A 26,203-nucleotide genomic window follows, 5' to 3' on the forward strand; every position below is an offset into this window, starting at 1 on the left:
TGATATTTGAGAAGCTAGTGCATGATGAAAGAGATTAAAAAAATAAAAAATAAAAACAGAAAAAACTTGTGTGTCCAACTATATTTATCAACATAGCTTGGTTATGAAGATCAATGAAGTAGAATAGTGACTACTATAACTAATATATATAAAACAGCCACTACATCTAAGACTATTTCGCAAAACCAGTCACAATCTCCACCCCATCCGTCAAATTTTTTTAAGATAGAAAAATAGAAGACTACCCTAATTTTACCAAGAAAACAGCCACTGCATCAAGAAGATAAGGCTTAAACTTTTGCATCCAAGGCATCCTTGAGCCATATGAATCTTGACCAAAAATAAACATGACAAAAAGAAGAAAGAAACTTAAATCGAGCTTAATTGCAACGAGTCTTCAGACAAGCCCCACATCACAAGCTCCCCACTACTATTCCCACCGGGCATAATAGCTTTCCACCAATGTAAGGCATTACTCAACTTTTCTTCATTTTCTTTATCATAGAACAGTTCAATATGACCACACAATGTAAATGGAAGAAACAAAAACAAAATTTGCAAATTTGAGAATCCGCAGAGATGAGGCATGTTTAAGCCAAGATTTAGAAGCATAAAATTTCTTAAAATTTATTGTGGCCAGCATCAACTCAAGCAAGAGTTCAAATCATATTCTACGGCTAAATTTTAGTCGTACTTATGTCTTAAAAGCCATGTAAAATGGCAGAAATCCCACCTTGTTTCTAACAGCATTCAAAGTGATTTCATTTTTCGTCCTTGATAATTGCTGAATATAGGATCAATTTAAAACATGCCATAAGTTCACAAACCTAAGAAGTTGAAGGCTGTGAAGTTAAAAGTTAAAGTCATTTCAATGGGTACATTGTGAAGATAATAATGAAAGAGCAGAGATGGGGGTGGTGGGGGAAGAACTCCAAGTTGACTGGATGGCAGTGCATGGTTCTATCACAAAGAAATTGCAATCCATCCAGACTAAAACACAAGTCTTACAAATTTTTAAGTAAAGTAAATAATCAGACTCCAAAGCAAAAATGACGACTAATAAGCCAAGCACGGTGGTAGCTTAGGTTCTCAGCTGCTTGAAAGTAGAGAGGACAGGGGAGGGAGGCAGAGCCGCAGAGGTAGGGCCGCTGGCTGTCGACGGTAGTGGTGCAGCACAGCTGCGCCTGCGCAGAGGGCAGAGGCGAGAAGGCGACTGGTGAGGTGAGAAGTCTGAGAGAGTGAGAGTCGAGAGATGGAGAAAGACTGAGAGTTTAAGAGAAAGGCAGAGTCGGCGAGCCGCAGAGAGCTCAGAGCAGTGACGAGAAGGCGACTGACTGAGAGAGTGAGATTCGAGAGACGTAGAGAGACTGAGACTCTGAGAGAGAGGCAGAGTCGGCGTCGGCGAGTCGCAGAGAGCACTAGAGCAGTGAAATCTGAAATGAAAGTATGGAACCCTCGTCCCCGACTCGCCAGCCCAAATTTATATATATTAATTATATTTTGAAACCGACATTTAAACCAAAACCGAAACCGAGACCGAAAAATCGAATCGCTTGTGATTTTGGTCTCATTTTCGATCTTCAGTAACTTCTGTACACCCGCAAGCATAGAAAGCTTCAAGTGGATGAAGCTCTGAACTTAAGGATATTTTCTGCCACAGCCCAATCATCACAACAGCGAGGATATGAAAGATTGATAACTGCCCAATCGGGAGGCAAAGTCATCTTCTCATCGTTAGCTTTCAGATCAGTTCGAACTTGATAGCGAAGAAGTAGTGCAACTAATTTAAAACAATGTCCCTCGGCAGCGAGATGCAAGGGATGATTTCATACAAAGTGTCCTTAGAAAAAGGCACCTCATGGGGATAAATTGCAAGTCGCATGAAACACTTGAGCTCGTCAGCATCGTCATTCTCAAAAATTCAAGAAACGTAATCTTCACTTTCCCTCGTTTCTTCCTGTCAATTTTTAGGTAGCGGAAAACAACGTTTCAGTAAAACCAAGAATTCAAATCCTCCCCTTCCAAAAATCATATATATATCAGCTTTTATGAACATAAATCTGTTTTTGTTTTAGGTTTTCTCGAATAGCAACAAATCACAGAGCTTTGGGGAACGAAAAGGAAGAAATTATCTGAAATTACTGGTTTGTCTATGAGCAACCATCCACAAACGCTCATTCCTACAGGTCGCGGAGCACTGACGGAGTGGCGGGACGGGAGAACACGATACCAGCTCAGCTAGGGTTTCAAAACATAAAAAAGGAAACGAAAAGAATGTGCTTCCCGCTTGTGTTGTGATGATTATGATTATTATAAATTTGTGTTGGGGAGCTCGGCCAGCAACATTATTTAAAAAATAATGTTATTTTGATTAAAAGCTAGCTGTCGTGCATCAACATCTGAACAGAAATTATTAGTTGTATTTTTTTCGTGATTATATTTATCTAATTATAATAAGCTTCAAATTTGAATGATGACACTAATTTTTTAAAGTTTTTAAATTCTATTTGATATAACATAACTTATGTATTGATTTTTCTTTTAAGATATAAATTACAAAATTTTAATGAAAATTAAGGAGTTAAGTGATTTAAGAAGAATATCATCTAAAAATGACTGGGGATTATACAACTTATAAATTTTTTTATTTAATATTAAAAATAATTTTTTGAAATTACTTATACATTCATATTTTTAATTAAAATATTTGTAAATTAATAATATTTTTAGAAGCATAAGCAATTGAGCGGATGATAAAAAATTATTGAATAGGGTTTGTTTAATTAATAGTAAAGACTTTTAGAATTAATTTATTAAAAAAATGTTTGACAAGGCCATAATTGGAATTAGGAAAACATTAACTCTGTATTTACAAATATAAAATTCGAGTTTTGTATTCAAAAAGACCACAATTAGAACTGCAAAATTTTAATTTTGTATTTACAAATATAAAATTCAAGTACAAATATAAAATTCGAGTTTTGTATTCAGCAAGACCATAATTGGAACTGGAAATTTTTAATTTTGTATTTAGAAATAGAAAATTTAAGTTTTGCTTTTAGATTTAAATAAATTTGGATGAAATGTAGTATAAAATTGTATTAAGTTTCTTTTAAGTGCACACAAGTTCAAAACCAAACCTTAAAATTTATGCTTCCAAATGCTATTTAGGAAAAATAATATACATGATTTACTTTTTCATATTTAATTGAACAAAAAAAAAAAGTTGAGTAGCGTTCTAGATCAACAAATAAAAATTTAATTTTATGTATACAATTTAATTTAAAATTTTAAATTATATTAAAATATGTATTTTATTTGTTATTAAAAATAAATTTTATTCTTTTTTTTTTGTTCTTAAATAAAATCTTTAATTTAAACAAATCTTAATGGTATTGAAAAATAAAACTTCAATTATTTGGTTTCTACTAAGCAAAACATTATATTTTCCTTCAAAATTTGAAGAGGTCTACTACTCTAAACATGTAAGAGGAAAGAAAATCAAGTTTTAGCTATTTTCTTAAGCAGAAATTTAATAATTATATTTTTGTTATACAAAATTTTGCCTTCTTTCTTTCCACTTTCTCTTGTCATTATAGTTGTAAGTCATTTCTTACATTGCAGGGTACTGTATCTTTGAAGTGGACACATAAATGACCTCAAAGTCGTCATCTCCCCTTTTGAGGGCATTTAAATTTCTTAAACAATCATATAAATAGATAATTTGTACATGCTCTTTTGCAAGTTCAGTGCATGTGGCATATTTTAATTAAGGAAAAACATTTTTAAATAATAAATTTAAAAATTTTAGATCTTAAATTTAAATCAAAAACTACAAGTTTCGGTTCAATTTTTTATTTGACTCATAACCAAGCCGTAATAAATCGATTACGTCCTTATCTGCCTGTACTGAAATTTAAAAAATGAAGACTTTTTGGCATATTACAAGTTTATCCCTAGTATAATGCTATTTTGTCCCCACTCTTAAAGTATTAGGATTTTTATGTTAATAAATAAAATAGGATAAAGTAATTATAATAAGATGCTAGGAAGTGTTCTCTTTTAGTTTTTTTTTTTAAATAAATATTATTTAAATAGTTATGATTTGTGTTATATATGAATTTATGTACATTTTAATTACACGTATTTGAAATACAAGGATATTTTTATTTTAATATTATTTATATATTCCGTTATCCTCATTAAAAAAAAAGTTTGTGTCCACATGACTGCTAAAAAAAAAAAGCTAGTTCTAAGAAGAACGCCTTCAAAAATTGTGCTGCAATATCCTGATTGGCTTGGTTTGTCTTTATAATTCATTGCAGCTGCAGTAATTGGCTTCACTAAATGTTGGGGAAGATTAAAAACAAAGGTTCGAATAAGTAGTAGAGCTCTCCTAAGTTGTTGTTGTCTTTTGATTTGGTTTTGGCAAGTATGATCAGTTCAATGCTCTTGGATTCAGATTAAATAGCCCAGACTTGATGCAAAGGGGATTAAATTTACTATGGTGGTAACGTGGTCAGAGATAGACTGTACTGAAGGTCTATGAAGATTAGAGTTATGCTGCAGTAGATGGCTGATACACCTTTGGTTTGACTTTGAAACCTCAATGCAGCTGTTTGAATTTGACACCACTAAATGTTGGAGAAGACTAAAAACAGAAGTTTGAAGTAGCAGTTAGACTCTCTTGAGTTGAAATTGACTTCATACTTGGTTTAGATGCAAGTATGAAGTATGGTCACTGCAATGATGTCAGGTAATGTAGAATTGAGAGTTGCGGTTGCATTGCCCTACTCAATGACATTATTATGGGTGGCTTTGACGCATTTGGAATTTAAAAGGAGTAATATACACTTTCAGAAATAGGAGGAACTTGAAGACTGAAATATCACTACCTTGGAGATGTCTACATGATCAAAAGGTACACTTTTAGAGCAACTTTTGTTAAATCAAAATGTCTCTTGATTTTTGAATGCTTTCAGTTGTTCTGAAACTTTATGATTCATGTTATGAAGATAGATAAATCTGATGATTATATCTTTTCTGTTTATGAGATATATATCTGACTAACCTGGTTATGCCCAGTGTACTTGTACATATTCGATTTTGATCAATAGATTTACCTTTACTGATAATAAAGAAAAAATTGTCTTAGCATTTGAAACACTGGTAATTCCCCTAATAATAAATTACAGGCCTATTTGACAAGAAAAACTAATCTGGATTTTTGGTTAAAGTAACTCAAATATTTTGAACAACTTCACAATTTAAGAAAATATAGTTGATAGTTTCAACATCTTCAAATATAGGAGCACAATTGTGAATTTGTTGCGCATTTTACAAAAATTATTTTCCATTGGAAGAGTATGGGTAATTACTTTTCATAAGAAGGTTCCTCTAAAAATTTACAAAACATTAAAGAAAGAAAAGAACATAAAGATATTCACTTTTTATGTTTGATTAACTAGAAAATTGAGAAAGAAAATAAGACATATACGATATCAATGAATAAAAATTTAATTTTACACTATCACTAACATTTTATTTTTCTTATTAAATTTTTCTTTTTAATAGCATTTGATTTAGAGAGAAAATAAAACGAAAAATATATTTTCTTTTTCTTTTTCTTCTCTTCTAATTTTTCTTTCAAACAAAAGCCTTAATTAAAAGAATCCTAACCCTATGTTTGGGTCAACTTTGAATTTGGATTTGCATTGAATTTGGTAAAAATGTAATATAAAATTATATTAAATTCTGACCAAATTCACCCAAATCCAAATTAAAGGTACAAAATCTATTCCCCAAATGCAATATAAGTGTCATAACTTTGTTGAATCCACAAAGTTTGTTTTGAGCACAAAATATACCAATTTGCCTGGTGGAAATTTTTTAAACCAGAAACAGAAACATTTAAAACGCCTTGCAATTTGAGGTAAGCATTTTATTTTGCGGTAGTCCCTTGCCTGGGAAGCATTGATGACCTTGAAGTACAAACACGCACCATCAATTCAACTAGAAGTGAAAATAACTGTGAGACAGCAAGCAAGGTTCTTCTCATTCCATTTAAAGAGTACATTTTGAAGATCCCAAACTGAATGATCAATTGAACAATAAAATAAACAAACAAGTCAAACAGCGCCCATGGATTAATTTCACCTCGAAACCAATCCTGCTACGCAATAAATCACATTAGAAGAAAGGAAAAAAAAAAACACTGACGAGGAATGAGGGCAATGACAAAGGCAACAATTGAAGAAATAACCCATTTTTTATTCACTCTTCTTCCTCTGTACTTCTGAGAAGAGCAGAAAGAGAAGAAAGAGATCAGAGGCTTAAGCATCTTTATTCACCCTTCTTCAATTGCACTTCTTCTATAATATATATAAACTCTCTTTCATTACCTGCTACCTGTCCCCACCATTGCTAGTTTTCTCTTGTGGGTGTGCAACAAAGTCCTTAAGGGAGTTAGCATCCACCCGTGGAGGACCAGAGTGTCTCCTTGGCCCAGCCGGGGAAGCTGGGAATGAGAGCTTCTTCTTTGCAGAACTCACTGATGGCCTCTCAGGAGTTCCATTCTTCTCCAACCCCAGTGGGCTTGGCAAGCGAGACTTGGCCCTTGCTGACTCCGTGGAAGCCATGTAACTTGGGACAGCAGGTGAGCTTGCGAGGCTCTCATCATCCCTCGCTGATAATGACCCTCCAATAGTATGCCTCCTATAGCGTTCTGACTGGACGCTAAGCATGCTTCTTGAGTCATCTTCTGCACCCCAAGGACTCCCCTTCTGGCTCCCTTGCTTCATTTTCCCGGACCCCGATACTGAAGATGGTGCCTTGGAAGGGGGAGTGGAAGGGGATTGGCGGCTGGGAGGGCGACTTGTTCTTTGGCCAGTTGGGGAAGGCTTGCTGTACGTATTGAGATCGCGCTGAGAGTAGGCTTTGGTGATTTCTCCAATGGACAAACCACGGCTTGTGCTGCTCCTTACAGAACCGTAGTCGCTGTTGAGTTCTTTATCTACTGCACTCTTGCTCTCCCATGGCCGGGCTGCCATCCATCGCTCTAACCAACTCCATCCCCAATGAGGATTGTTCGGATCCATGAATGTTGGGTTGGCAGATTTTGATGAGTTCTTCCACATTTGCTGTCAGAAAATTATTTGCTAAAGATAGAAGCCAAATTCCAACGGCATTGATACTAAAATAATTCATACGGTGGAAAAAACCAAATCAATGAGCAAAATTTTAATTTTACATATTATTAACATTTGACTTTTTTCTTAATTTTTAATCATATTAAACAAATTATCATTTTAATAGTATTTGATACTGATAGAAAATATAGTAGAAAATTAATTTCTTTATAATTTTCCTTTCCTTTATCCAAATGGACCCAAAGAAAATATCATTCAAAAGTTATGGGAAACATAATTCTTATTTTAAATCTTTGCAAGGCAAAATACAGAAAATACAGAAATTTAACTCAGATGAAACATCTGAACAACACTATCTTTCCAAGTTACTAATAGTCTATTTGCTCAGGTATGAATGTAGCAATAAATTTGGAGCCATTTCATGAATGCATTTTACATTCTTTACAAAAATTACAGCATCAATAACTGCAAAAATTTTTTTTTTTTTTAAAAGATTCTATATAAACTTTTAGCAACTGCAAATCATGGATGAAGGCCTAGAGAATGAAAAATAAAATATTCATAAAAGAATGCACAAATGCACACTCTGGGTAAGTGTGAAGAAAGAGTTTCTATCATTTGGAGCACTTAACTAGCACAGTGGTCATAACTTGGAGGAACTTGCAGATACAGGGAACAAAAAATATACTATCAGGCTTTCAAAGCATAGGCCGTTCACAAAACCATTAGACCAGCCTCCAAGAAAGTGGAAGGCTTTGGTACCTGATGAGAAAATGCATAAGCCAATGCCCTTTCTCTTCTCATAGCAGCCTCCTGCTTGTTCAGTATGCTAGCTTCAATTTGCTCCCTTGATTGCATACTATGATCCCATTCTTCTCCCACCTGTCATAAAAGACTTCAATATTCAGACTGATGAAGTTAAAACACAGATTTGGTCACATGCACATGTGCGCCGTGTGTGCGACTGTACGCGCTTGTGAGAGAGAACAATTTCTACTTGATTATGAAGCCTGTTAAAATAATATTGAACTGCTGCCGCCAAGCATGATAATTCATCTCATGATTGTTCAGAAGATAACAAATGAAGAAAAATTTAAGATTCAAAAAGAAAGCATTTAGCAAACTCGCTGTTTACAAGGAAGAAGGGGCTCATATTGCGAGAATTCATCCAACTCTCTGTAAAAATTTGGAAAAGCAATTAACAATATAAATTTTAATATTTTCTGACTGCAACGTTAAGTTCAGTGGAGAAAGAGACAAGAAACTCAGGAAAATTGGCTAGCAACAATCCAGCATAATTCATAATAATTCAGATACAAGCCAAAAATGGTTTTCCCAAAAATCTGCAGAAAATATCACAGAATAAACCAAGAACATCATGGTCAATGGAGGATGTAGCATGAATTGTGAGTGGATAAGCAAAGGTTACTGCTCATAGAAGTGGAAGAACCCAAAATAGAACAACATATGTATGCATAGGTGCACACTTAAAAAGACCAGGAATAAAGAAACAGAACAATATGAGGTGGAACACTCACAGAAGCTCTCAACTTCTCAAGCTCTTTCTCGCTCTTCTGCTGCAGCTGCCGCTGGAGAGCCTGGTTCTCCTCTGACATTCTAATCCTCCTTGCACGGATCTGAGACTGCAAATGAGCAAGAGTCTGCATGCATCTTAAGGTGGTGGTTGCTTGACGCTTGACAGATTGCCCTTGTATCAATGATTTCAATCTCACAAGACCTCTCAAAGCCCGCAATGCCCTCCTTGCCTGACAAATAAATAGCAAGCCTATCTCATATTTGCACCTCATCACTCATAATTCATAAATGGGTTTTATATATAAGATGCAAAAATCATTATTGCTTTCCTGGACTGAACATAGCACTTTGGGTATTGGCTGCCGACACCTCTACCACATCACGAAAGGCTATTTCGATATTTACCAATACAAGTCATGGCATGAAAGCAGGCAATTAATGCAAGTACCAGTTTCAAAGGTGGAAAATTATTTCGGAAGAGGCCTCAAAGTCCAACTACTAAATACATCAATGCTCGAGTTGATTGTACACCTAAAGAGGGTTTAGTTAAGTCTTTGGAATCCACTCATAAACACTATGGATTCCATGGAATGATCCGATCCTCATTTCAAGCATACACAAACATTTTAAGAAATTCAAAAATGGTAGTTCGATAGCATAAGATCATTTTCATAATCCTTCTAACTCGCCTCCAAAATTCTAGATTCCTCCAAAGGATAAACTGCACATTTCTTAATTCTTTTAACTGCGATAAAAATAAACTCACCATCCATTAGCAAAATATGACCTCAAATGGAGAAATTTTCTTATGAATAATTTTAAATCCACATAAATCTAAATCCAAAGTCTAAATTCCAAGCTCCCAAACATGGGGTAAGAGATTTTACCGCTAAAATAGGAAATAATAAACATTTAAGCCGTAGGAGTAAATAAGAGAATAGTCAATACCATGTATCCCCGGAATGCTGTCTGAATCCTTATAGCTGCAACTTCCTCCTTTGATTTGCCCGAAAAACGGGTTGTACTTGTAAGTCGAACCACCTCAGCGGCAGCATGAGCAGCAGCAACCGCCGCCTCTGCAGCCACGGCAGTAGCGAGTGCCACAGAGTAAGCATGCTTGCTCTGTTCATTTTCAGCTTCTGTCAATTTCACTTCCTCAACTGAAGTTGGAGGAACAAGAATTGCTGTAGTTTCTGCAGGCGAAGATAACAGATCCGTGCTCCTGTGTTTCCTAAACCATTTTTTCTTGGATTTTCGGGTTTCCTGAGGAAAGAGTGACCCAGTCTTCATTTAGATAGCAAATGCAAGAGACATGGGAATTACAAACAAATATTTAGACAATAAAATTATCATCTGAACCTGATGTTTCTTCTCCTTGGACTCGGGGCTTAGAGCTTTCTTTACCGCAGAAAACCAATTCCCTTTCTTCCCCATTCCTACTCATTCATCTTCGAAAACAAAGTAGCACATGATTACGAACTCAAAAGTGAAGAAATTTCTGCTCTAGAAAAGCACAAATCCAACAAACTGTGACTGGCAAATGAATTAAAACTACAAAGAGAAAATGATAAAGAAGGAAAGCAAATAGATCAAATGCCAGACTCCACTTAAGCAGTTCTCGGAGAGTTAATTTTTTGAGAGAAAACCAAAAATTTGAATACAGATCTACGTTCAAAAATTAAAAATTAATTACAGTCCACATCAGTTTGCACATATAATGAAAAAACCGACAATCCCACAAAGAACAGCAGAAACCACAACCGACAACTTAACCCAAACAACAACAAATGGGGTAACACCCAGATTATGAAATTGCAGGATCTACACAACGGCTGTGACACCCAGCTCAAATTTACCAATTTAGAGAACTCTACAGAAATGCCCAAAGGCGGAGAGAAAGGGCACACAAAATGAGAACCAAAAAACCAGAAAACAGAGAACAAATGCTGCAATGCTTAAGAAACCGACATCAACAATTTTTCCAATTTACAGAACTTCACAGGTACCCAGAAAGAGAGAACATTAAAAGACAGTCGCACGCAGAAGAAAAAACTGAAAAAATAAATAAATAAGTGTTTCAAACAGAAGGCTATCGTTAAATTTCCAAAACTTCCGATGGTGTGCCATGAAATTCAAAGCAAAAGGTAAGAAGAAGAAGAAGAGATACCTGCAAACGAGAAGAAGAAGAAGAAGAAGAAAAAGAAAAAGAAAAAGAAAAGGAGCAGATCTCTGCGAATTTGTCGGGCTTCTCCCCAGCCCAGTACGCCCGCCTTTGAGAGAATGAAGGAGAAAAATATCAAAGGATTTGAACCAACGCACGCGCCTCAGAGCAGAAACAGAAAATGACCCAGATCTTGCCCGAAGAAATCTTCAACGATCGGAGGAAAAAAAAAAAAAAAAAACAGAGAGGGAGAGGGGGGGTGAAGAATAGGATGAACAGCTGGATTTCTTGGAGAGGAGGCGACCCCACTCGATCATGAATTCCCGTTTAAATTTTTAAAACAAACGGAAAACAACAACAGACAAACACAGCGATGCTGCGTCTTGGGGTTTTTACTTCGTCAAAGTTATGGAAGTTAAAAAGAAGATCAATCCTCCACTCTCCACGGAGATCGATCTCCTATTCTCTTCATCTCTCTCTCTCTCTCTCTCCATCTTCTTAAGCCCTAAGACAGCAGTTTCTCGCTGGACCTGCCTCCATCTGCCACGTGTTATGATATTTCTCCCCACTAATTAATAACGTCTATTAAATTAAAATATTCATAACTGCTTTCATGCTTCGCGTTGCCTTGCTTCCTCCCACCACGGCCCGCGATCCTTCTTTAATGTGACTGTTAAATAATAGTTAGTGGGTGTACTATATTTTTGACCATTTATTTTATTTTATACATTATATTTTATTCTTTTTTCTGATACTTATTATTATTAATTGTTGAGCAAATCTTTTATTGAAATTCAAATTTGAAATGTTTAAATGTCAACCAACCATTAGTTGCTTGCATAAACATTGATATAATTGATATTAAATATTTAATAATTTTATTATCTCTACTATTTAATTAATATTCATAAATAGGTATTTTAGATAATAAAAAATGAAAATCAATGAAGAATCTTCCGGTATATTTACATGTATAATAAAAAAAATTATTTAACCAAACATGACAAAAACATAATATACAATTTATTTTTATTATCACAAGATAAGTTTTGACTTTTAAATAATGAGCTAATGTCTAAAAAGGAAAGGCACCATACGAAATGAATTTGTACATTAAATGATAAAATAAAATATATTTAAACTAATTAAGAATTTCTCTGCTTCGTATCCAATATTTTCAACTTCCCTTAAATAAGCATTAAAAACAACTTACCCTACTACTATTTTTAGTTATGATGGTCCACGTGGATAAAATAAATGCTTTGTGATTAATTAAACTAAACTGTTTCACTATTGGCAATTTAGGGCAGTGCCCAATCGGTAGTATTTAGTTCTTTAAACTTCATGTTTAATTATGAGAAGTACCTTTCCAAATCACAGACCCATTCATTTACCTCTCAACCACCAAAACAGTCCATAATTTTATCCACGTAACTGGCCAACTGGGTGGTCCTAAGCAGGTGCCACTGTAGGGTACCCCACAGGCTCCTTGTCCCTGAATTGATGGTATTTTTGTAAACTGCAAAACTGAAATATTTCTTGGTAGTTTTTCAAATTGAGTACGGGGCAGGGTGGTCAAATTAATGCTATCACGTGTTGAACTTATTTACTGCCCATGGTAAATGGGTTCGGGAAACGGTCTCCAAAGAGGGTGTTCCTCACGTGATTGCAATGACCCACTGTTTTTTGGTCTCTAAAATATCAGCTCCAACTATTTAAAAAATAGTAAATGTTAAGGATATATATTTTATCTGGTCTCTGATTTTGAAAAAAAAAAAAAAAAAAAGGTGGTCGCTCTTTGAAATTCAAGATTACGTGTATTTTAAATTTTAATAATAATTTTTACATTAATAATTATACTGCTGCTTGCGAAAAAAAGAAGAAGAAAATATTAGGCAATTATATTAATAAGTATTTTCTTTTGTATTTATTTTTTACTTCACAAAAGATTGATATTTTATTTTAAGAAAAAAATAATTAAATGTTGTAATATTTCTTGAAGCTAGTCAAATGAAGCATCAATAGGGTCACCCAATATTGTTATTATAAATATTATTCTTTATTTTTCTTTTTTGACATATATCAAATATTAAATGTTTAATTATGTTATGAAGATGTAGGAAAAGTAATAGGAGGAGAAGTACAAATAACTTTATTGGGCATCTAATTTGGCAGGCAATGTATACAAATTTTTCTTAGAAGAGAGGACATATTTTAACATAACCCCGCCTATGACGATTGAAGACAAGCTATAAATTAGTAAGGATGTGCAATGATAGTGGATACAAAAGCATGTGATTCGTATGTTGGACTCAATGAGTAGTTTTATTGAAATTTCACTTGTTAGTTTTTTCATTATCAAAAAATTTTCAATAAAAAAAAAACACTTTCAGATGACACAAATAATGTTTCAACGTAATTTTTGTAAGTAAAATAGCATAGAAGATCAAGTAACGATTCACCGGTTAAAACTTTATGGACAAAACAATCATCTCAAAAACAAAAATTGGGATTTTAACTACTTGAATGCTCCATTTAGAAGCATGAATTTCAAGTCTTAAATTTTAATTTGAGCGGATTTGAACAAATTTCAATATAATTTCTATACTACATTTTATTTGAAATCCAATTCAAATCTAAAACTAAGTCCTTTTCAAATATAGAATAAATGGTATTATAAGGAGCGAACTTATTTGTTACTATATTATTTGTGTCACGACTTGCTCATTTTTTCACATATTTTTTTTTATATAATATCAATATCACATATCCCATATTCCAGCTCAACTGGTCACAATCCACCCGGGCCTGTGGGCACCAGGGATATATCAAAACATAAAACAGAAGCTCTAACAGCAGAAAATATACAAACATGTACGTCTCAATACCATATACTACAATATACCAGAGTTACTACAATTACTTTATTTTCATATATACATCTCAAAAATAAAACTTAGGGACATTTCCCACAAAATCTAACTGTCCCTACAAAACTTACCTTTCAAAAAGGGTAGATAGACCGTACTATATCAGCGAGGCTTTTCCCTCTCTCCTATCGGGGGCTCCTGAAAAGTTAATAAAATTTAGGGGTGAGACACCTCTCAATAAGGGAAATAAACTAATACTAGTGTGTGGCAACATGAGTATTCTGTGTTCTACATATACCATACATAACATATTCAGTACTGTTTATCAAATCTGGAAAAACATACATATATATCAACACATAGCAGAATATACTGCATTTTTATAAATATATCTCATCTAAAACAATAATAATAACATAAAACAATCCTGGTAGGTTAGTTGGCTGTTGTCATGTATTACCCCCACATGACTGGGTTGTGTGGCCCGAAGGCGGGACTTGACAATGGTTGGCCGACCACTGCCAAGTCAAACAGTAGTCTGTAGGTCCGATAGGTCTACCCAGACTGGTCCGTATACTAGGGGCGATAACAGCACACTTCTTGAAAGTAACCACATCGATCATCCAATCTCACACCACCCGGTACAGCGGCGTTAACACAGATATCATGATCACGAGGACCATGGACACATAGCAACGGTACCGTGCAAGTGCTAGCCTAGACCAAGTCAACCAGGTTCTAATATCATATATATATATATACTAAAATCGTGATACATGGATATCTCATATCAATAATTATCAAATCAATCATATCATTTTTCACATATACATATTTCATGAAAATCATCGGCTCGTACGCTGGAATTACACATTTTATCATAGTTCGACTCGTACGCCGGCAAATCACATAGCACAGCCCGTACGCTGGCAAATCACATAGCTCGGCCCGTACGCCGACAAATCACATAGCACTGCCCGTACGCTAGCAAATCTCATCCACATAGCATGGCTCGTACGCCGACAAACATATCCACGTAGTACGGCCCGTACGCCGGCAAATCACACATATATATATATATATATATAAATATCTCGGCCGGTACTCTGGTTTTCCATCATAGAAATCCATATTGTCCCCATTCCCAAAAAACAGTATTTCACAACATTTTTATACTCATGCCACACTAAACAAATTTTCTACGTATTCAACATATCATCATTTAAACAGTATTTTCCAAATATAAATTATATATATAAATATATTTATTTTTTTCCTGAAACCAGATGCTACATATATATACATGCATTTTCTCAAAACAAAACTAGTTTAGTTTATCCCCTTACCTGATTCCTGAAAAGCCCAAAAAAAAAATCTTCCCCGTACCCACAAGGTTCTCAACTCAACACCCTGAAAATGAAAATTCGTAGAATTAAAGTTTAGTATTTTCGTACGTATAACATTTTCTATAACTACCATTAAGTCAAATTCGGCTTAAAAAACCTTACCTCAACTTAGGGATGATTCCCAACGTTCCCAATCAACACCCCTGGAAATGAAAATTTTCAGTATTAAAGTTTAGTATTTTTATGCTTATATCACTTTTTTCAATTGTCAAAAATCCAAATATTGAGTATAAAGCCTTACCGTGGATTTGGGATGAAATCCAACTTTATTTCCCTGACGATCCGCTTAGGCAGACTTGTAGAGAACTTCGCCAGGAGCGTCGTGGTGGTTTCGGTTTGTCAATCCGGCGTAAAATTGGCTCGAAATCGAAGAGAGAGAATCGTAGGAGAGAGAGAGTGTGTGTGTGTGTGTGTGTGTGTGAGAGTGCACTGACCGCAACTCCAAAAGAAATCCAATTCAAATTGGATTTTTTTGACTTTCAAAACTTTTTGAAGAAGTTTGTGGTATTATATATATATATATATATATATACACATTTTTTTTTGTCCTTATCATACTATTCATTTTACTTGTTTAATTTAATTAATTTATTTTATTTTATTATTTATTTATTAAAAAAAAAAAATTTTCCCAGTTACTACAATTTGACCTAGTCACCTATTTCATTTGATGTTTTAGGGTTGTGCCTTGGCAACAAACAACTTTTGTTTTGTAAGCTTTTTTAGGGGATGAATTTAACGTGTGACCAAAATATAGAGTTTTATGAATGAGGTTTGTTTGTCATATATCTAAGAAATAAGTTTACTCTTCTTCAAGAATGCGTATATTTTGTTTAGCGTCTTGAAAAATTTCTCAGTTTCTTTTTAGCAACAAGAAGAAGGAAAACTTTATTCACCATGTATTGTATCTCTTTTGTTATGAAATTTAAAAATGCATGGATCCTTGTAAAGTAATATTTTTTTTTTTATAGTATAAGCTAATATAAAAAATTATATGTTTCTATATTTAGTTATAGTAAGAAAGAAAATAGATTGTATACTCAAAGTTTGATTTGATAGATTTTATAAGTAGATGACATTTAAATTATTTAAATTTTTATAAAAATTTATTTTTTAAAAATATATTATTTAATATAGAGAGAAAATTCAATCTAAATTTTATTCTTACTATACTTTCTTTGTTTTTCTTCAAAAAAGAATTCTTGATCTAATCTAAGTTTTAGTATTTTTATTCCTATCTTTTAAAAATATAATTTAAATGGCACGAAGTAAGCAACAAAAAAGTAATTTGAATTTTTTAATGGTTGAAACTTTTTAAGAGTCTAAAAATAGGTTTATTGGTGAAACACGTATTCAAATAATTGAAAAAAAAAATTGCAATATTAGTGGGGAGCAAGTCATCTGTTAATAATAATAGTAATAGTAAGAAGAAGAAGAAGACATAATTAACAAAGAATGGTTTAGGGTAGACACGTTGGGGGAGGAGTGAGGCATCAATTGGAGAGTGTATGGTTCATGGTTGGCACGTGAGAAATAGCACTGATTAGACTCACTCAAACAGTCAAACCCACCCCTTAAAAAAATGAAAATAAAAAATAAAAAGAAACTTTTAACTAAATTAATAAAGAAAGGAGCCTTTTTACGGATGAGTAGTTTGCACAATCACAGTTTGTTCCATTGCAACTTACCTAACGCTGCTTTATTTTTATTTGCCTGGCATATGGAATTCCGCCTTCCCTCTCCTCTCCTCTTAATTTAATTTGCTGGACAATACACATAACCCCCCATCTTCCCCCTAATTAGTCATATGATATTGCACTACATCATTTAATTTCGGTATTTTATTATCCGCCTTTCCCTTTTGAATTTAGTAGAATGCAATGAATTTTATACTTATCTTCAATTGTTTATTTTGAATTTTTGTCGACATTCTACTTTTAAACACGGAATATTTCCAATTATTCAACACACTCATATTAATAATAAAAACTTTTGTAATGTGAAAAATAGAAAGTACTATTATTATTATTATACCTTAAATTATGCCATAATATATTGTATTACTAACTGTACTATAATAAAATATTATAATTATGCAAGCACCTCATCTTCAAATATATAATTGTCAAAATTGTCAAAATAGGTTTTTTTTTTTTCTTAAAGATTTTTCTACAGTAAGGAACAAACACGATACTATAATTATATTCCTCTGGCACTCAAAATTCATGCCCATGTCGTCGGGTATTTTTGGTTTATCTCAAAAACAGAAGGTTTAGAATGGAAGAGGATCAACCCCTAGCCTACCCTGCCCTACCCGCTAGGGAGTTGACGAACAAATACGTACTCCAAAAACATGATTCATAAGTGACACCGACCTGGCTTATAACAATAATAATAGTGTGATACTGATGCCTCTCATTACAATTATTACTACTATTAATATCACTGTTAGGGCAGGTCACAGAGTACTCGCGAACCCTTTTGAGGCTAATTAATGATTATAAGCCACATTGCTGTTATTTAAAAAGTGACAGCAGCTGCCCAGATGCAAACACAAACCCAAATAAAAAACCTGTTAGGGTTTAGATAAGGATGCCTCAACTGTTCGTGCGCAGTGGTCATTCCTCATGTACACCTCATATTTAACTAAATACCATTTTAATAGCCAATCATCCTTCACAAATGACAAGCACGACAATTTCCTCGCACCCTTAACTATCCTGAAACCCAGTACAATTTTGTTCTATATTTTATTTAAACTCAATACAAATTCAAATCCAATGCTCCAATCCTGAGAGTACAATTAAGTAGCAGAGTAGATGTCAGATAAAAATAGTACTCCATATGAACTCATAAATTACGGAAATATTAAATCAGAGTTTCTCACTAGTATATTATATATATATATATATATATAAACAAAACTCCACACAAAATTGAAGTTTTCAAGTAACCAAAAATAGAGGGCACTCAAAACATCCACAGCCCTCGCCACCGCCTGTCTAGCACCCATGTCTGCATTCGACTGCCCAACACAGCTTCTGCCATCCCAGATGCAAGAAATAAACTGCCACAAAAACCTCCCAATACACTACTACTACTGCTACCAAAACCCTGCATGCTAAACAAACCAAAACTCACAATGACAAAAACCACACACTTCTCTGCCGGCACAACAACCATTTTTACCTTCCCCCGCACAATTCACTTTTTCTTGACAGCAGATTTTGTGACCTTGGCCCCAGATGCTTCCTTCTTCTCCACACTCTTGATGACTCCCACAGCCACGGTCTGTCTCATGTCCTTCACAGCAAAACGCCCGAGTGGGGGATACGCGAAGAAAGTTTCCACCACCATGGGCTTGGTTGGGATCATCTTAACAAACCCAGCATCACCATTCTTCAAAAACTTGGGCTCCTTCTCAAGTTCCTTGCCAGATCGCCTGTCAATCTTGGTCATAAGCTCAGCAAATTTGATGGCAATATGGGAAGTGTGGCAATCCGGAACTGGAGCATATCCATTTCCAATCTGGCCGGGGTGGTTCATGATAATAACCTGGGATGTGAAGGTTGCTGCCTCCTTGGCAGGATCCTCTTTCGAATTTGATGCAACAAAACCACGCTTCAGATCCTTAACAGAAACATTCTCGACATTGAAGCCAACATTATCACCAGGGAGAGCCTCCTGAAGAGCCTCATGGTGCATTTCCACAGACTTCACTTCAGTGGTCAATCCAGAGGGACCAAAAGTAACAACCATACCAGGTCTGAGAATACCAGTCTCAACATGCCCCACGGGGACGGTTCCAATACCACCAATCTTGTAGACATCTTGAAGCGGGAGGCGGAGGGGCTTGTCAGATGGCCTCTTGGGCTCTAGGATCAAGTCAAGGGCCTCCAAAAGCGTTGGGCCCCTTGTATCAATCGAGGTTGGTGGACCTCTCAATCATGTTATCGCCTTCAAACCCAGAGATGGGCACAAAGGGGATCTTATCTGGGTTGTATCCCACCTTCTTCAGGTAGGAAGACACTTCCTTCACAATTTCATCATACCTAGCCTTTGAGTATTTGGGGGTTGTGGCATCCATCTGCAAAGGACAAGCAAGAAACTGAATACCAAGTACAGATAGAAGAAAACCCCTACACAAATACAATGCACAATAGTAGGGATGGAGTTTCCCAGAATCCAAATGAAATGATATAATACCGCATCAACTTTTGCACAAGATCAGGACCTTGAAATCAATGAGGTAAACATAGGAAATAAGGATGCTACTTTAAGACTAAAATGCCTTCACTTAACCAAGTTTTTAAGCATAAAATATTTTTTATAATAAGTTTGTAAGTTTATAATTACAAATGCTATAATACAGGCACAATTCAATTTTCTTTTAAATTCCATGGAGATGATGAGACCCTTAATTATATGCAACAAACAAGCAAGAACTAACCAAAAGGTGGAGAAGAAAACTGACCTTGTTACAGCAACAGATCATCTGCTTGACACCAAGAGTGAAAGCAAGGAGTGCGTGCTCACAGGTCTGACCATCCTTGGAAATACCAGCTTCGAAACCACCAGTGGTGGAGTCAATAATGAGAACTGCACAGTCAGCCTGTGAAGTACCAGTGATCATGTTCTTAATAAAGTCACGATGCCCAGGAGCATCAATCACAGGGCAGTAATACTTGGTGGTCTCAAACTTCCAGAGGGCAATGTCAATGGTAATACCGCGCTCACACGCTCAGCCTTGAGTTTATCCAAAACCCAAGCATACTTGAATGATCTCTTGTTCATCTCAGCAGCGTCCTTCTCAAACCTCTCAATAACACGCTTGTCAATACCACCCAACTTGTAAATCAAATGGACAGTGGTGGTAGACTTTCCAGAGTCCACATGGCCAATGACCACAATGTTGACGTGAACCTTCTCCTTACCCATCGTAAGCTTTTAGAAATAACCTGGAAAATCTTACGCACAAATGTTTAATCAAATCAGTAACATTCTAATAGCATAAAATCCATTAATATTCAGAGGAAAATAACCATAAAGAGGCTACAATCAATTTTTTTTATGGTGCAAATAATACTCATGCATTAGATTTTAAATATATTCATGAGTTTCAATGTAATCATATTTATAGCACATCATACCTCTTCTAATTAAATCTATGTATTAGGCAGAAAAAAAAATCAGTAAAATTGCATTTTATCATCTAGCTACTTATATTATCTAGAAAGAATATACAGCTCCAAATTTCCTAAGAAAAAATTGTCTTATTAATGTGCATAATTGAAAGTGGGATCTTGAGGCAATTGCATTTCAGCAACATATAAAATGCTTTGTACAAAAATATCATAGGGACAAAAAGGTCTTAATATCTATCATAGAATCCATTATGTATTAATTTTTCCCACATCACAGCCAGCAAGACCTTCAGCCAAAATAAAGTCTTATTCAAGCTCCAAAATCCAAAACCACACTACAAATCAGACTGATTCATGCAAAACCAACCAGGCTGTCAGTGTCACATCCCACTCTTAAATTGTGTGACGCAGAACAGCAAGCCAATATAGCTCAAGATAAATGTTTTTAATTTTATTTTATATAAAAATATTTAAGAAAAGTTTGGGGAGAACTTTCTTTCCCTATTTGATGCGTCCTAAAAGACACTGAATGGTCCAACGTTTCTTAAGAAAAAGACACCATCCAGTGTTTTCAACAAAATACGCTTGATGGTCCAGTGTCTTTTAGTCTGATTGGCACACGTTGTTTGACGCGTGGCACCCATGGTCCAGAGTTTTTTCTCTGCGGATTGCAGAGCAGGCCGAAGGTGGTTCAGGAGACAAAAGGACGAGCTGACGGCGAGATGATCTGACAACTTTGCAGGCAACCGTTGCTTCAGAATTAGAGAGCTGCCGTTTTGAGACAAAGCCAAATCCGAACGTTGGAGAAGGTATTATATAAAGGAGAGAGATGACGTATGTTTCCTACATTTAAACATTCATCTTGTTTTGTTAAGATTTGTTATTTTGAATACAAATTTGTGTTAGTTTGTGGTAGAAATTAGTATTTGATACTTTAAATTTGATTGTATTGAATCAAATTTGGTGATTTGAAACATCATTTGGGAACCCCCAATTTGAAGTTAGGGCTTATTCATGTCTTGATTTGTTCATATTCAATTTATTTGAATTTGTTCTTGTTTTCATGTCTAATTTGTTCTTGTCTTGAATTTGAATTAGTTTGTTGCTGTTAGTTTCATTTTTCCTCTTTATGTTTTGGTAGTTTCTTAAATTTCTCATTTAAGTATCATTTTGCATATTTTTGGATAAACCATATAACAGAAGTTGTGCTTACTTTATTCTGCTTTTTCCATGCAAAAGTTGTGTTTGATTCTTTGAAATTAAGAAAAATTATACCATGCAAAATTATCTGCTTTGAAGTTGTATTTGATTCTTTGATTCTTTCAATATGTGTAGTCCCTTATTTAGGCTTCCTATCTTTCTTGAGTTGATAGGTTGTATGAGTTTCAAAGATTATAAAAATTCTTATCACATTGCAAATATTTAAATAATTTGATTTTCCAGAGTAAAAAAAAAAATCACATGCAATACCTTCACATGAATTATAATGATTTAAGTTTTAAATTTATATTAATATTAGTTACTAAACTTCATCTTTTTCCCATCCATATTCTTATAAGCAAATTCTTCTAATAACTTATCTATTATTTTATGTAGGTATCATAAAGTTTGGTGGTGAATTACTTAATTATTTTTTGAGTCACAGGTGACATCATGAAAATTAATTTTGACAACTGAGTTAATGGTTGTTCTTAATTTTCTAATCAAATTTAGACTTATCCAATGATGGGCAAGGTTCCCTTTTCATCCATAGCCCAATATACACTTTTTATCCATTAAGGCATATTGACAAGCGAAGGGGCAGGTTTGTTCGGCATATACCGGATTGGCCATATCCGGTAGGAATAACATTTAGTGACGATCTTCGTGTAGCAATGGAGGTAGGAGACATATACGTTCCACCTCCCGCATGGTGAGGCAACAATCACGTTAGAGGACATTATGATTTTGTTCAAACAGCCCATTGACAAAAGGTCTGTCACTGATCGTACGTGTGGACCAGCAAACGGTGAGGCAGAACGCCTACTCCAAGGACGAGTGGCACTGCACCATATGTGCCACCGGTTGTTAGGGATTGTGCCACCTAACACCTGCAGATGATTAGATTGTAGTCTTCTTCGCACACACCCACATTTTGTGATTGATATGTGGGACATTATTTTGCGATCTGTCAGGCAGTTACGCCCATCTGACGTTACTGCGGCGGTTAGAGGACTTTACGCAGATTAGCTCTTATAGTTGAAAATCTGCGACTTTAGCATGGCTACACACAGAAATATGTGCTGCGCCACACACCCGTCAAGGAGACAATTGTGTATAAAAGTTGTGAAAAATACAATTATTAAATGCCGATGAAAATTGTTCTCTTTGAGCAAGTGCAAGTATGGATGCGTATGCTCGATTTTAAGAGTAGACTGCCAAAATTTTTACACATACATAATCATGGTTTTCCTAGACTTTTTTTATGTCATGAATGTGTTGGATTTCATGAAAATAAAATGTTCTTTCAAGGTAGGTACATGATGCTTGGTCTTGATTTTCATAGTGATGTACGTGTGAAATACAATGCAAATGAAATAATATATGGAAACACAAATCTTAAACTAAACTAGATGCAAGAGACAATTCTATGCAAATGCAAATGCAAATGTTAGAATTGATGTAAATGATTTACTTAATGCAGATGAGTTGAAGCTTAACTATTATTCATGAACTACACCTCATGTAATGAATGAACTAAGTGTAAACTGGAAATGCAATTTCAATTTAAGAAAAGGGGTCTTTCAAGGACTTCATAAGAAAACCATGCTCATTGAAGTCTGTTGTCCCAAGTTGAACTGGGAAGGCACATTAGCCTCGGATTTTGGAATTAGATGATTTCTTTTATTTTCTTGACATTTGGGGCTCTGATTTGCAAAATGAGTGTCTACTTTTCTTTTTTTTTTATCAGTAAATGGTAAATGTATTGATCCAATGGATATGTACAGTATACATTGGACACACCCAGAAGAGTGGGATACCAAGTCCCTATCTAAGATGCAAAGCATTACAATCAAAAGGCAAGCCAACATGGCTTCCTCAAACAAAAAATTTTACCATAAACATATATCATAAGATATTCTCAAATCTACATGCCTAGTAGAGCTCATAGATCTGAGAACAGATCATATTTGTCATATACAATTCTATATGTTTGTGTCTGGATTATCTTCACCAAACTATCTGGTTCTATTCCTTTGCCCTCAAACTTCTTTTTGTCTCTGAAATGCCATAGGAGGTAGACAGTAGCTGCCACACAAATCTTATTACCATTAGAATATATACCTGTGCCTTTTACTTCCTTGTGCAACCATTTCAAAGCTGCTTTCAATGTAGTCATATTCCTTGGTTATCCCCAGCCAATGAGTGTCTACTTGATGCAATGCATGTATGTTAACGTTTAAGGATTGAACAAATATTTCAAGTAGTATGAGTTTCCTGGATCAAAAGACAAAAGAGGAGACCTAGTAGCATAATCTAAAGATGAGGTGTTTCGATTTTCTACCCTAGTGTAAGGGTTAAGCTACAACAGTTTAAATTTATCATCTCATGATAGCTTGATGTTCGGAACTCAAACTCCTTTCGGCTCAATGTATATCTTCTTAAGTTATTGTTATAAAAGAATCTATGTAGCTAGACCCTTGCATCAAAACCTTCATTTCCTTATCTTGGCAAGACTTGTGCTCTCATGCAGCTAGGGCATCTTCATACTTCTTCGATGAACTCAACAAACCAAATAGAATATGCTTGCCTTCAATCTTTCAAATGAACACTTCCTATCATAGCTAATAGAACACTTTGAATTAAGACGTGTAATTTCATGATTTCACTTTTAAATAAATGTTGGTGGACTTTTTTCTATTATTATTTTCTTCCATATTTTGATTGTTTGAAATGGCAAAATTAATTTAGGCAAATTTTGTTCACTAGATTATATCCTACATTAGTTCATGACAATATTTATTGAACGTTATCCACTATAAACTAAAATTGCACCTTCGGCACGTAAAAATATAATGAAATTAATCCTTTTTCAAGTTTTATAACACTCATTGTGTTTGAAAGTGATAAAAAAATTTACAAAGTAAAAATTAAAGTTGTTTAAATACTCCCAATATTTTTATGTCTTAAAAGAAAACGATGAAAATCGTTTAAATCTCCAAATAATTCCTATTAAAAAAAAAAAAAATTGAATTAGTGAACGTTGCATGGGGCATGCAAAAAATGCTGGATGGTCTAGCAACGTGGGACCTCCAAGGTCTTTTGTTTTAAAAATGTTAGACCATCATCAGGGAAATAAAGTTCCCCAAACTTTTCTTAAATGTTTTTATATAATAAAATTAAAAACAAAAAAAAACTCCGAGATAAACATGAAAACAGGCTCAACCAGTATTAGTCACTTCACAAAACAAACTGATCACAATCCATTTTGGTGCCCACTGTTTCTTCACAGTTTTTGAATTTCAAATCAAGCCCAACCAAGCATACTAGAAATCTAAGACTCAAAAACAGACTGAACAGTGGGTTCTCAATTCAACAAGAACGGAACATTTAAAATTTTGATCCAGGGAGGTCAAGCTCAAGCAATTATGACAGGTACCAAGCAAGGCTAGCATGATAAATTTGAGACCAAAAATTTCATAGCAATACAATCGGTGACTTCGGCAAGCGGATAACACAAAAATATATTCAAAACTAGTGGCTCAAAAATGCGACATATCTGAATCCTTGATAATTGCTACGGATTTTAAGCAAAATACACTGAACAAAACGTTTCCATGTGTGAAGAAGTTTTCATATGAGAAGAACCTAGTACACACTTACGAAGAAACTGAACACCGTAAATGTAGCCCCAAGGATCTAATCAGCACTGGGTTTTGGACCTTGCTATTTTAATTCAGAATATACAAAATAAAAACTCGACCTGAAACCCAAAAATATATATATATCCCTAACCCACGAGGAGAGTGATGAAAGAACACACAATTCTACCAAAGGAACAAGAAAAACAACTAAAATTTACTTATAACCAAACACAAATCTGAACAAAATACCCTGAGAACAATTTCACAACCTTGCCAATCACAAATACGGAGAGAGAGAGAGAGAGAGAGAGAGAGAGAGTACCTTCAGGCTTCGGCTGAGGAGGAATGCGATCGCCTTACTGAGCCGCTGAGATGAATGCAAAAGGCGAGGAATCGCCGGGAATACTGGGGAACTCTATAGATATAGCACTACGCTGATATCTGGCATTAGGGCTAATTTACTTGCCGTCGGATTGAAGCATGTCCAGAATCTTACGGCTCTCGCTATGAGTTAGGAATGGGTTGTCACGATGTTGCCACGTGTCCTGACGACGTTCATTCGGCGGCTTTGCCGCCTTCCCCGCTCTGGTTTTGCGCAATCAACTCCTGATGACTTTGGAAACCCTAGTTCTCAAATACGGCGCAAGGAGGATGTTTTCAAAAAATTAGAATCCTTTCTCTGATTATAATTTGTAGCTTGGTATAAATTATTGCACTAATTCTTAAATCGTACGAGTGAAGGACTAATTTAATCCTCTAATTATGTTTTGTTTTGTTTTTTTATCACATTTATTTTTCAGAAAAGATAAAAATTCTTATAAATAGCATATGAATTTTTTCTTTATAAAATCTTAAATCTACATGGGTGTATATTTGATTTTGTCATGTCAACTTTATGAATATTAAAAAAACTCTACTAAATGTTCCAATTAATTAACTTTTTTAGTAACTCAATTCAATTATAGTCTTTATTTGAACCTTTAGACCCAAAAAATATGTCTACACATCATTTTTGTTATTATTTTATTTATATTATATCACATGTGAAAACAAATAAAAAAAATAAAAAAAATATAATATTAAAGACAACATGT

At 34.6% G+C, this 26,203-nt stretch overlaps 1 protein-coding gene, 1 long non-coding RNA gene and 1 pseudogene across 2 annotated transcripts; all 3 read right to left on the reverse strand.

The window, feature by feature from the left end:
- Positions 1–816: 816 nt before the first annotated feature.
- On the reverse strand, positions 817–2,312 carry LOC131166922 (uncharacterized). Its single transcript, XR_009139903.1, has 2 exons — positions 2,143–2,312; positions 817–1,957 (listed from the first exon to the last, which is right to left on the reverse strand). It is a non-coding gene; the product is annotated as an uncharacterized LOC131166922 (long non-coding RNA).
- Positions 2,313–6,031: 3,719 nt separating this feature from the next.
- LOC131165891 (protein IQ-DOMAIN 3) lies at positions 6,032–11,328 on the reverse strand. The gene is made up of 6 exons (XM_058124043.1): positions 10,852–11,328; positions 10,044–10,132; positions 9,633–9,947; positions 8,687–8,914; positions 7,911–8,030; positions 6,032–7,139 (listed from the first exon to the last, which is right to left on the reverse strand). The coding sequence occupies exons 2-6, from the start codon at positions 10,116–10,118 to the stop codon at positions 6,405–6,407; spliced, it is 1,473 nt and encodes a 490-aa protein (XP_057980026.1). The 5' UTR covers positions 10,119–10,132; positions 10,852–11,328; the 3' UTR covers positions 6,032–6,404.
- A 6,565-nt stretch (positions 11,329–17,893) lies between these two features.
- LOC131166798 (elongation factor 1-alpha-like) lies at positions 17,894–25,744 on the reverse strand (annotated as a pseudogene).
- Positions 25,745–26,203: the final 459 nt, after the last annotated feature.

The sequence above is a fragment of the Malania oleifera genome, chromosome 10 (genome assembly GCF_029873635.1).
Source record: "Malania oleifera isolate guangnan ecotype guangnan chromosome 10, ASM2987363v1, whole genome shotgun sequence".
NCBI classification, from domain to species: Eukaryota; Viridiplantae; Streptophyta; class Magnoliopsida; order Santalales; family Ximeniaceae; genus Malania; species Malania oleifera.

Excerpts from the sequence above, each read along its gene's own strand:
- LOC131165891 (XM_058124043.1), bottom strand. The coding sequence starts at position 10,118 with ATGGGGAAGAAAGGGAATTGGTTTTCTGCGGTAAAGAAAGCTCTAAGC. Across the intron at positions 9,948-10,043 it reads CCAAGGAGAAGAAACATCAG|GAAACCCGAAAATCCAAGAA; the intron begins GTTCAGATGATA and ends CTCTTTCCTCAG. Across the intron at positions 7,140-7,910 it reads CTTATGCATTTTCTCATCAG|CAAATGTGGAAGAACTCATC; the intron begins GTACCAAAGCCT and ends ATTTTCTGACAG.